Below are 13,026 nucleotides of genomic sequence, written 5' to 3'. Positions count from 1 at the left end.
TAATAGTCTCCTTGTCCATCCATGTATAGGCAAATGTTATAACTTGTGCCCTCCTAAGTACCTTCTAAGCATTAAATAAAAGACATACCGTATTTTCCAGTGTATAAAACGACTGGGCATATAAGATGACCCCTAATTTTGCAGTTAAAACATAGGTTTAGGCCTATATTCGCTGTATCAGACAGAATGTTCCTGTGCTGCAACTGTATGTGCCACAGTGAGCCAATCACAACAAGCAAGGTTCAAAGGTTATACTGTAATAGACTTCCTCTCTGACTCTGGCCAATCTGAGTAGGCTTTTGACAGTGTAGATTCGGGTCCAGAACATTGTCTAATTTGCATGCATCAAAAGCCTGCTTGGATTGGCTGAGTTAGAGAGGCGGTCTGAGCAGCCTTGCAGTGATTGGTCCCTTATCATAGGTACCTTTTCTGGCAATTCCCTGGTGGCATCAGTTAATCTCCACCACTACATGAACCAAACAACGCCCCATCTTTGGACCCTAGCACTGAACCACCAACACGGTTAGCTGGGTTTTGCCAGAAGTGGCCCCCAGATCTCCTGAGTACTGTTTGGGAGCCCCCAAGAAAGAGATTTGGAAATTCTGCGGCCTGATTTTTTTTTTTTTTGTTTGTTTGTTTCGTTTAGCGGCATACTGAAACATTTTTCGGGATATACTCGGCGTATAAGACGACCCCCGATTTTCAGTTGACTTCTTTTTTGTTTCAAAAGTCTTATATGCTGGAAAATACAGTACCTAAGTTAGTTGGCATGCTAAATAAAATAATTTTAAAGGAGAATATTAATGTTTTACATACTCCAAAGTCCATTTGACAGTTGATAACTGGGGAGGACGGGTTGGTGCTGGGCTATCTACCTAGAGGGCTCAGGTGCTACTCTTTGCTCTGTGTTTAGGGCCAGTCAGGACCCCATGTCATGTCAGAGATTGAATCTGGGTTGGTTACATGCCAGGTTACATGCCTTGCCCCTTGTACTGTCTTTTCAGCTCTATTTAACTTATTTGCAGATTTAAAGACGGGGAGAAGAAGTATGTTAAGACTTAATTAAGATTTACATTTTGGAAATATTGCAACATTCAAGTTATTCTGTCCTGTTACTAGTTATTTCACACATATTTAATTGTTCTTGTCTGTTAAAAAGGATTCAACCCAAAGTCAACGACAACAGAATCTATACCCAATCTACAACAAGCTGTACTAGTGGGGAACAGTTCCACTAGCATTACAGGGGGTAAAGGAGGGAGATGTGGGATGCATGTTGGGAACAGAAATGGAGGGAGGACAACACTGGTGGTGGGAATGCCCCTGATTCATTGTCACTATGTGCCTTAAATATTACTGTGAAGGATTTGTAATTCACTTCGGCCACAATAAAAATTAATAAAAAATAAAAGAGTTCAAGTAGAAGCATTATAGCAACATTCCAAATACCAAATCTTTGGGTCTTTTATTTAACTATTTTTTTTTTATTATTTTTAGTTTGTGGGTGACACTCAACTGTGGTCAGGGCTCACTACTGGCTCTGTGCTCAGGGATCACTTTTGTGGACTCAGGGGACCTTATGGGGTTCCAGGGATTGAACCTGAGTTGGCCACATGTAAGGCAAAGGCAAGTGCCTGACTTACTTTATTACCCTTCTAGCCCCTTTTATTACTTTTTTTTTAATTATTATTAAGCAATGTTAGTTTACAAGATGTATGTTTTAGGAATACAGTTCAGATCTTTTTATTTTTTAAATTTTTGGTTATGGGAAGAACTGGTGATGCTCAGGGGTTATTCCTGGATCTGCACTCAGGAATCTCTCCTGGTGGTGTTCAGAGAACCAAATGAAATGTTAGGGATTCAACCTGGGCTGACCATGTGCAAGGCTAGCACCTTATCCACTGTACTATCTCTCTGGCCACCCTACTTATACAGTTCTTTGGCTCAGTTTTAGTGTAAAACACATGCATGCACACAGGTGTGATCCCTGAGCCAAAGCCAGCAGTAAGTCCTGAGCTCCATTAAATGGGACCAGAAACAGAAAAAACACTATATATAAGCCAGTTACCCAGAATTTTCCTCCTTTTCTTCTTATTCTATTCTATACCACCATTAGTTTTTTCCCTTTTCCTCTATTCTTATAGGATTTGTATAGAAAAAACTTTTTTTTCCCTTTTAAATTAGGTTCTATGGCAGTGCACTTTTGTTGATTTAAGACTACTTCCTCTACTCCCTTGTAAGAAGATAAAAGAGAAGTATTGGGTTATCCCTTCCCTAATAGGGGATTCTTTACCTCCAAGAAATCAAAGGATGGTTAAAGACAATTATGTATTGTATGGATTTTTGATTGCTTATTAGTTAGTTTAGGGGCCACACAGTGCTGAATATAAGACTTACTCCCGGCTTTGCTCAGGGATCATTTCTAGTGAGGCTCAGGCAATCATATGTGGTTGCCACAAGCAAGACTGGTGTCTCCCCCCGTACTATCTTTCTGATCCCTGATCATGATAGATTTTAGTGGATGTATTACAAATAACAACATTAAATAAAATAAAGTGGCTGGAGCAATAGCACAGCAGGTAGTACATGGCCAACCTGAGTTCAATCCCTGGCATTCCATAAGGTCCCCCTAGTCTGCCAGGTGTAATTTTTGAGTGCTGAGCCCTGAGAACTGTACTCAGTTTTTTGAGTGTTAACCCTGAGCCTCTGATTATGGCCCAAAAACCAAAAATAAAATAAGAATTTTTACTTCCTTTTCATTCTTTATGATAAAGCTTTATTTATTTATTTATTTATTTATTTTTTACAAAAGAAAGGTGGTGGGAGAAGCTGTGGAAGATTCCTGAATGCATAAGGGGATGGGATGATCAGCTGAAACACCGTTCTCCTAGACAACTTGCTTTCCAAGGTGGTGTGACTAAATCTGATCAGCTTTTCTAGAGCTGAGTGTGTGGCTGGTCACAATTAATGTTCATGCAGTGGTTAGAAGAGAGCCTGTAGTGCATTAGATGCTCATAATTGATCTTTTGACATAGCTGGCTAACCTGATTGCATGCTTTGGTACTGTTGTGTCTTAGATGTTGGACCATATTATTCTTTAAAAGAAGTTTAAAAATCAAAGTATTTCAGCTGTCATAAAAAAAGCTGGAAGCATTAAATAAACACATTTATTAACATTGATTAGGCCTGTTTCTTCACTGGCAATATATTAATGTAGAACTAAGAATAAATTAAGGCATTTTTGGCAGATGGTTTTGTTTTATATTTGTCCATCTTAATACTGTCAGAAAGTCTGATTTACATTCCAGACATGTTCATAAATGTCTGTGTATTATAAATTCAAGTCTTCCCTTTTTTTGTCCAAGAAATATTACTTCCCAGAGGAGGCATCTTGGATAAAACTGATGATCTATAAGAATATCTAGAAAAACCTGATGGGTCCCGGGGTCTTGCCCAAAAGATTTTGATGGTTCTCTGTCCCAAAAGGTCAGAGATGTGCATTCAGTCAATAGTGCTGCCTTTGTGTGTGTGAGTTGTTGTTGTTGTAAGTGTGAATATTAACAAATTTCTTTATGTAATGCTCAACCACTTCATTCTGTGGCATGGGAATGCTGTCTTCTGAAGACTGGTGTGCTTTTTGGGAAGCATGAATTAGGTTGGCTTTGAGTTCACATTTTATCCTTCTCTTCAGCAATTCCTTCTAATAGGCCTGTGGAAATTCATACTGATTCATCTAATCTATCACCATACAGTTTATTGATAACTGGAACAGCGTTAAGATACACAGAAGGTGATTTTTCCATCAGCTGTTTCCAAGACATCAGATTCTTTTTTTTTTTGACATTCCCTTTTATTTCCTATTACTCCTCTCACAAAGGAGCAGCAGCAGAATCCTTGATATGAGAAATAGCTATTGCATTTCTTCCTCATGCCAACACATTTACTAGAGGTAAAAGTGGCAGTCCGAAGGAAGGACTCACCTGACTTCTGAAAATCTCTACCATGTGTAATTCTTTGAGCCTTGGTTGTAGGCTTTTAAGATGGAAATGAAATTAGGGACCAGATACATCCAAGGAAACTTTTTATAGTTTTAATGTATTTTGAGATTCTCAGGAACTGCTTGTATACTTCTCTGCTCCTTAAAAAGTCAAGCTTAAATTACTTGTTTGAAATTGAAGATGCAGAGGATTATTTCTTTTAGAAGTAGTATTTGTTTATGGTTCTGATGGCAAAGTACAAGCTATGCCCACAGATTCTTGTGTATCACAGGTGAAATAAATCTTTAATGTTTTGTTTTATGTTGATATAAACCTGAAAACTTTAGTTTTTGTATTTTAGTGTTGTTTCTTGCTGCCTTATGTAAAAGGGCAGCAAGAGATGGCATTGATTAATTCTAGTTTTTAAAATATTTTTGATATTTATCCATATTTTTCTTCTTAAAACAGTATTTTCATCTCAGCCTAGCGATGATGAATCAAGTAGTGATGAAACTAGTCATCAGCCTAGTCCTGCCTTTAAGAGGCGCCGTGCTAAGAAGAAACCCATTTCTACTGCAGATTCTGGAGAATGCCCAGAATCTGAGCAGGAAGTCGAACCTTCAAAGGAGCTGTGTAAACGCCAATTTAGTAGTGGTCTCAATAAGTGTGTTATACTTGCGTTGGTGATTGCAATCAGCATGGGATTTGGACATTTTTATGGTAAGTATTTGAACATTTTGTTTTACCTAAAATGATGACGTAGTATGGAGACATTAGGAGTGAGGAACTCTGAGATCTTGTACAGTAAAATTAAATATTTTTACCTTGAAAAGTTCAGTCTGTTGGAGAAATCTTTTTTCCTGCAGAAGAAAATAGAAAACATTACAAAACTGTTGACACTTAAAATGAGTTAGTGCTTAAAGAAATCTTAAGTTTCTAGCACATTTCTTTTTTTTTTCAAATAATTGGATTAGAATATTAAAAGTTTAAAATGTTCATCATGATGAGTATTGATGTTTCATAATACATTTGCTTCAACTGTGACATTAGTAAGAATATTAAATACCATTATTTCTATTAGTGTTCTATTGATGGCATTTTCATTTAATTTAGCCTTAAGCTCTATTATACTAGTCTATACATTTTTTATTTATTTTTATTTTATTTTATTTTTTTTATATTTTGGTTTTTGGGTCACACCGACAGTGCTCAGGGGTTCCTCCTGGCTGTCTGCTCAGAAATAGCTCCTGGCAGGCACGGGGGACCATATGGGACACCAGGATTCAAACCAACCACCTTTGGTCCTAGATCGGCTACTTACAAGGCAAACACCTCTGTGCTATCTCTCCAGGCCCTAAATTTTTTATTTTTAAAAATTGCTTTCTTTAGGGGCCGGCGGGTGGCGCTAGAGGTAAGGTGTCTGCCTTGCAAGTGCTAGCCAAGGAAGGACTGTGGTTTGACCCCCTGCGTCCCATATGGTTTCCCCAAGCCAGGGGCAATTTCTGAGCGCTTAGCCAGGAGTAACCCCTGAGCATCAAACGGGTGTGGCCGGAAAAACCAAAAAAAAAAAAAAAAAAAAATTGCTTTCTTTAAACACTAGTTTACGAGATTGTTCATAATAGTTTTCTTTTTCACAGCTAACAAAGTTGTTTATGATTAAAACTCAGTCATAGGGAGTACATCACCCTTCACCAGTGTACATTTCCCACCACCAATGTCCCGTCTTTCCACACACACACATTTACCCCTATGGTAAATATTTTTCTTTTCTTTCTCTTACTTTTTTTTTTTTTTAATATCTTTATTTAAACTCTCTTTTACTCTTGCTCTTCCTTTTTTTTTTTCCTTTTTAAAGCCTGTGGTTTGCTTTATAGTTACTGTCGGGTATTATGCATATCACTTTTATCTGTTCAGCGATCATTTCCAATTGTCACTGTCATAGTGGTCCCTTCTCTGCCCTAACTGCACTCCCCTGCTAATTGTTTCAAACTTCCTACCATGGACTAGTTTTCCTGACCCTCATATTTATTGTCTCTGAATATTATTACCATACTATATATTTTTTGTATTCCCAGAATTAGTGCAATCATTCTATGTCTATCCCTCTTCCTCTGGCTCATTTTACTTAGCATAACACTCTCCATATCCATCCATGTATAAGTCAAGATTTCTTGACTTTATTTTTCTTAATAGCTGCATAATAGTATTCCTTAGGTAGCTGTACCACAGTTTCTTTATCCACTCATCTGTTCTTGGGCTCTTGGGTAGTGTCTAGATTCTGGCTATTGTAAAAAGTGTTGCAATGAACATAGGAGTGCTGACAGCTTTTCTGCATTGTGTTTTTGGGTTCCTGAGGTATATTTCCAGGAGTAATATTGCTAGGTCAGAAATTGAAAACTCAATTTGTAGGTTATTTTTTTTAACTTTATGTAAAGAAAATACATCACATAGTTGACTACACTACATTTATTTTCAGATAGAATGAGAGAAAAGTTATGGAAAAAAAGACGAAAATTTTTTAAAAAGAAAAGTACAGTAGGAAGCATTTGTGAAAATCATTCTCTCTTCAATAAAGTCATTATTACAATAGTAGAAGGTTTAGTAAGCTCATGTTGTTAGCTGTCTATTTTGTTAAATTGGTGTTTTTCTATGGGGATGAAAGTATTAAACAAATGAAGTTGTTCAGTAATTCAAACAACTATTACTGATGCTGAGGCTTTTGTGGGGCATGGTTACAGCTGCTTGACTTCCGGGAAAAGAAAGATGGGGGGGGGGTAGGGTACTTGCACGCACTCTTAAAAAGCCTTGGTGATATCAACCCCAAAACTGGTGTTCCTGAAGTTTTTTCAGATTGGGGTCCCTGAAGGGATTCCTAGAGGGATAGTGAGGCAGGGCCATCAGCAAATTGGTGATTCTGCTTGATGGTTAAAGTAGACAAGGCTTCAGCACTGTGTAAAGTGGCCCACTCTCTTCTCCCGAGATGGCCAGCTTTCTGCTAGTGTCTGGTGTACCATTGATTCTTCACAGCTTGGTTTACATCTAATTGATGAAAAGAGTAAGTCTATAGAGCTGGCCTTGTTTGAACACGGCCAATTTAAGTCCATATTTCCAAAAGGCTGGACCAGTTGACATTACCACAAGCAGTGAATTGAGTCTCTCTCCCTGCATCCATATCAATACTGGCTCTTGTTGTTTTTGATGTACCTGTCTTTGTGGTGTGAGATGGTATCTTATTGTTTTGATTTGCATCTCTCATGATTAATGAGGTGGAGTATTTTTTTTTAAATTTTTAAAATCTTTTGGTTCTGAGCCACACCCATCGGTGCTCAGAGCTTACTCCTGGCAGGCCAGGGGAACCATATTTAAATTAAGGGCCTATGTATATGCTAAATAAAAACATTTGACCTGCTTGGCTTGGTTTATATTACATTTTATATTCATCTATCATCATTTGATGAATGATTCCAAAATATTATACTTATTCTTCACTATATATTCAGAATTTTTATATAACTGTGAAGGGCTTGGGGCCGGAGAAATAGCACAGTGGTAGGGCAATTTGCCTTGCAAGCAGCAGAGCCAGGACAGAGGTGGTTCGAATCCTGGCCTCCCAGAAGGTCCCTGTGCCTGCCAGGAGTGATTTCTGAGTGTAGAATCAGGAGTAACCCCTGAGCACTGCCAGGTGCGACCCAGCAAACCCCCAGCCCCCAAAAAAAGAACTGTGAAGGGCTTAACTTGATCATAAAAATCCTTTTGATTAAAATGTATAAATATATATGATTAAATGCTATAATGTTTTGGCAATCATGCTTGCTATACCCCTAATCATTTTTGTTTTCAGGTACAATCCAGATTCAGAAGCGCCAGCATTTAGTTAGAAATGTTCATGAAGATGAACTGATTGATGTGAAGGAATATCTTTCCCAATGTCAACAGGGCCAAGAGTCTTTTATAGAGTATAAGGTATGAACTACTAATATTAAGAATTGTTAATAACTGGAGAGATAGCATGGAGGTAGGGCGTTTGCCTTGCATGCAAAAGACGGTGGTTTGAATCCCGGCATCCCATATGGTCCCCCGAGCCTGCCAGGAGCGATTTCTGAGCATAGAGCGAGGAGTAAGCCCTGAGCGCTGCTGGGTGTGACCCAAAAAACCAAAAACCAAACCAAAACAAAACAGAATTGTTAATCAAGTTATTGTGTTATTTATATTACTATAGTACATATACATTAGTAAATCAATAATAATTGATTACTAAACCAATTGGTAATTGTTTTTTTTTCTCACGGGAATAGTATTGTATTATATATCTATTTTTCCTAAATATTTATTATTGAGGCACTGTGATTTATAGGGCCTTTAATGTAGAGCTCCAGCCCTACATTTACTTATTTTTTTTAAAATAAAATCTTTATTTAAACACCATGATTATAAGCATGAATATAGTGGGTTTCAGTCATAAACAGAACACTCCCCTTCACCAGTGCAACATTTCCATCACCAACGGGACTTCTTCTGCCTTCCCAAACCCTGCCTATATTCAAGACAGGCATTCTACTTCTCTCACTCATTAAGATTGTTATGATAGTTGTTAGTGTAGTTAATTCTCTGTGGTGAGTAGCCCTACATTTAAGGTAATGTGCTCTAGCCCCTACTGGAATTGAAAAAGAGCATAGTGATCAAATATTATTTTTTGAGACTTGAAGTTTATTTTATTTATTTATTTATTTTGGTTTTTGGGCCACACTGGTGATGCTCAGGGGTTACTATTGACTATGCACTCAGAAATTGCTCCTGGCTTGGAGGACCATATGGGACACCGGGGGATCAAACCTTGGTCTGTCCTATGTTAGTGCGTGCAAGGCAAATGCCCTACCACTTGCGCCACAACTCCAGCCCCTTGAGGTTTGTTTTTAGCTATGATCTTCTTTTTACAAAAGATGGGGCCAGAGCAGTGGCTCAGTGGTAGGGCATTTGTCTTGTATGCGTCTGACCAAGGATGGACCGACCGCGGATTGATCCCCCAGCATCCCATATGGTCCCCTAGGCCTGGAGTGATTTCTGAGTGCATAGCCTGGAGTAACCCTTCCCTGAGCATCAACGAGTATGGCCCAAAAACCAAAAAAAAAAAAGAAAAAAAAATCTCTCTCACCAAAGGTTAGAGAATCTGCCATTGGTCTTTACTCAGGCTCTAAGAGCCTTGTCAGAAGAATCTATATAATTAAGAGAATGACAGTCTCCTTTTCTCTGAGCTTGCAAATGGGCCTGTAAAAACTAGTAAGAATTTCATGATTCAAAAAAAAAAAAATGGTGATTGGAGCCGGAGAGATAGCATGGAGTTAGGGCGTTTGCCTTTCATGCAGAAGGTCATGGTTCAAATTCCAGCATCCCATATGTTCCCCTGAGCCTGCCAGGAGTGATTTCTGAGCATAAAGCCAGGAGAAACCACTGAGCGCTGCCAGGTGTGACCCAAAAACAAAACAAAACAAAACAAAAAAATACAAAAAAAAAAGATCATTTGCTAAAATAAACATAAATGATATAATAGATTCTATAATCATGGTGCTTAAATAAAGTAAATTAATGTGTAGAAAGATATAATGGAGTATTGTATCTTAGAGGTTTAATTTCAGCAGCTAAAGCACTTGATGTTTTTCTATTTTTTTTTTTTTTTTAAATTTAGTCACTGAAGGAAAACCTAGCAAGGTGTTGGACCCTCACTGAAAAAGAGAAACTCTCCTTTGAAACTCAGAAAAAGGACCTTCATACAGAAAATCGGCATTTAAGGCTCTCTCTGGAGAAGGAAGAGAAAGCTCTATCTTCACTACAGGAAGAGTTAAGAAAACTAAGAGAACAGATAAGGATATTGGAAGATAAAGACACAAGTACTGAATTAGTCACAGAAAATCAGAAACTTAAGCAGCATTTGGAAGAAGAAAAGCTGAAAACAAACAGTTTTCTTAACCAAAGGGAAACTCTATTGGCAGAAGCAAAGATGCTGAGGAGGGAAATAGAGCAAGAACGACTAGTAACCATGGAATTAAGGCTGGAACTCCAGCAGTTAAGCGACCGAGACTCTCTCGGAGTATCTGAAAAAAAGGAAAGAGAAAAGTTGCGGGAAAGACTGACGGAGCTGGAGCGGAAGCTGAACTTTGAACAGCAGCGTTCTGATTTGTGGGAAAGATTGTATATTGAGGCAAAAGATCAAAATGAAAAACCAGAAATGGATGGAAAGAAGAAAGGGAACAGAGGAAACCACAGAGCTAAAAATAAGTCAAAGGAAACATTTCTGGGCTCAGTTAAGGAAACTTTTGATGCCATGAAGAATTCTACCAAAGAGTTTGTCAGGCATCACAAAGAAAAAATTAAACAAGCTAAGGAAGCGGTGAAAGAAAACCTGAAAAAATTTTCAGATTCGGTCAAATCCACTTTCAGCCATTTCAAAGATTCAACCAAAAGTTTCTTCAAAGAGAGGGGCAATAAAAGGTTTGACCATTCCAAAGAAGCAAGAGCTAAAGATCAAACAGTTTTTGGTGAATATTTACACCCCCAGTATAAGACACATGCGCAAAATCATAATAGTAGGGGCTCTACCAGAGAAAGAGAGGAAAGGAAAGAAAAGTCTCCCCTTTTCGAAGAATTTGGGAAAAACGCAAATTCACAGAAATGCAGTGTCGAGCACGCCTGTGGTGAAAATCCTGATCCTCCCAGAAAGGCTTGTTCTGGAGTGTCTGAATGTGCACGGCAGGAGTCCATGAACCTTTTCAACGTTAAACTGTTGAATCCTGTAGGAATCGATGAATTTAGAAAGTTAGTCGAGAGGTATTTATTAGAAAAGTTGGATAGTTTTCGCCATTGGAAAGAACTCGATCAATTCATTGCAGCGTTTTTTCTCAATGGAGTCTTTATCCATGATCAGAAGCTTTTCACTGACTTCGTTAATGATGTGAAAGATTATCTTAAAGACATGAAGGAGTATCAAATAGATAATGATGGCGTATTTGAGAAGTTGGATGGATATATATATAGACACTTCTTTGGTCACACATTGTCCCCTCCATATGGACCCAGGTCGGTTTACATTGCACCATATTGTTATTCTAGTTTTTAACTAATAGGTTGGATGCATTTTTAAATTACTGAATAGGTTTCTTAGAATGTATCTTTAAAGAATTTAGAATAAGTTGAACACAAAATTTAATAATTACAAGTTAAATTATACTTATAATATTATATTTATATATTTATATTTATATATTAACGTTGTTTGACTTGAGCAAGTGCTCTAATTTCTACCTTAAACTTCAGTTAAGGGACTGTTAAAGGGGCTTGTTGGAAGAGGTGAGACTGATTCCCATCCTGATATGGCTCCCATTCGCTCATAAATTGGTCAAGAGTATATAAATCTGGGGCCGGAGCAACAGCGAGTGGTAGGGTGTTTGCCTTACACGCGGCTGGATCCAGGATGGACCTCTATTCGATCCCAGCGTCCCATATGGTCCCCTAAGCCAGAAGAGATTTCTGAGCACAGAGCCAGGAGTGATCCCTGAGTGTCACTGGGTGTGGCCCCAAAACAAAACAAAAAAGTATATAAATCTTTCTTTCTTTTTTTTTTTTTTTTTGGTTTTTGGGCCACATCTGGCTGTGCTCAGGGGTCACTCCTGGCTATGGATTTGAACCACCTCTGGTCCTGGGTCAGCTGCTTGTAAGGCAAAGGCCCTACTGCTGTGCTATCTCTCCACCCTTAAATCTTAATTTTTTGTTTCTTGCAGGGAAAGGGAGTGTTTGGGGGAATCAAAGCCAGGGCACTTTTATGCTTATGCTTAGCCTTTTGTTTCGTTTATTTATTTATTTTTTATTTTGGGGCCACACCTACACCTAGCAGTACTCAGGGCTTATTTCTGATTCTTGGCTCACGATCACTCCTGACAGGGATTCAGGGACCATATGTGACGCTTGGGACCAAACCCAGGTCACTAGCATACCTGCTATACTCTGTTCTCTGGCCCCCCAGACATTTTTTTTTATTATCATACATTGTTAAAATAAATTAATGTGAAATTATTTTTCTTTAATCTTACTTTGGGAAGCTAAGCATGTGAGCAGCACAAAATTCACATGGAAATACCAGCTAATAACATTTTGGATGTCCCATCTTATTTGTGTCTATTTTTTCATGTTATTTCCCTTTCATTTATTATTTTTATTTCTAAGTTATCATACTTCCTGTACTTAAAATATGTGCTTTCTACTCTAATGCTAATGATATCAGTTTTATTTCTATAAGTTTATATTCCCCTAATCATCAGTTGTTAAATATTTTGTGTTTATTTTGGGGGCCACAATCAGTAGCACTGAGGGGTTATTCCTAGCTCTGCACTCAGAAATTGCTCCTGGCTCAGGAGAACCATATAGAATGCCAGGAATCAAACCTGTGTCCATCCTGGGTTAGCTGCATGCATGGCAAGTGCCCTACCACTGTTCTAGCACTCCGGCCCCAGGTGTTATTTTTTTTAAATCCTGACTCATCTTTTTGAGTAAATAGAATGTGTCTATAAAATAATGAGACTGATTTTGGTGTTTTTAGACACTTGATATCTAGTGCCTATGAGGAACGATTTTTTCTGTGAAACAGCTCACAGGTTGGAGAGTTGCTCTATGTTATGTGATGCTTGCAATATGGCAGAATATTACCATATGTGGTGGTTTCTGTATTTCTGGAAGTGTCTTAGGAGGACTTTATGAGTGATCTAACCTTTGAATGGGACCACTTTTTTTTTTTTTTTTTTGGTTTGTTTTTGTGGCCACAGCTAGCAATGTTCAGGGGATATTCCTAGCTTTGTGCTCAGGAATTCCTCCTGGTTGCAGGGGATTGAATTTAGGTCAATCCTGCATACAAGGCAAGCAAGCACCCTAGCCCTTATTTGTACTATCGCTCCCTGAACTGAGTGATAGTACAGTTGGGTTTTGAAGAAGTGACACTTCATCAAATAGGAGAACTTCATTTTAGTCCACAGGAACTTGGAGATAGGAAATGTAACTTTTAGAG

General features: G+C 38.2%; 1 protein-coding gene across 1 annotated transcript in view; it reads left to right on the top strand.

The window, feature by feature from the left end:
• Positions 1–13,026, top strand: part of CCPG1 (cell cycle progression 1) — a 60,403-nt gene that overhangs the window by 44,962 nt on the left and 2,415 nt on the right. The window contains exons 6-8 of the mRNA XM_049773634.1: positions 4,446–4,697; positions 7,819–7,940; positions 9,661–11,048. Coding sequence (XP_049629591.1) covers positions 4,446–4,697; positions 7,819–7,940; positions 9,661–11,048 — 1,762 coding nt within the window. The remainder of the gene's footprint in view (positions 1–4,445; positions 4,698–7,818; positions 7,941–9,660; positions 11,049–13,026) is intronic.

Source organism: Suncus etruscus, chromosome 5 (genome assembly GCF_024139225.1).
Source record: "Suncus etruscus isolate mSunEtr1 chromosome 5, mSunEtr1.pri.cur, whole genome shotgun sequence".
Taxonomy (NCBI): Eukaryota; Metazoa; Chordata; class Mammalia; order Eulipotyphla; family Soricidae; genus Suncus; species Suncus etruscus.
This window is presented reverse-complemented; position numbering and strand designations above follow the sequence as displayed.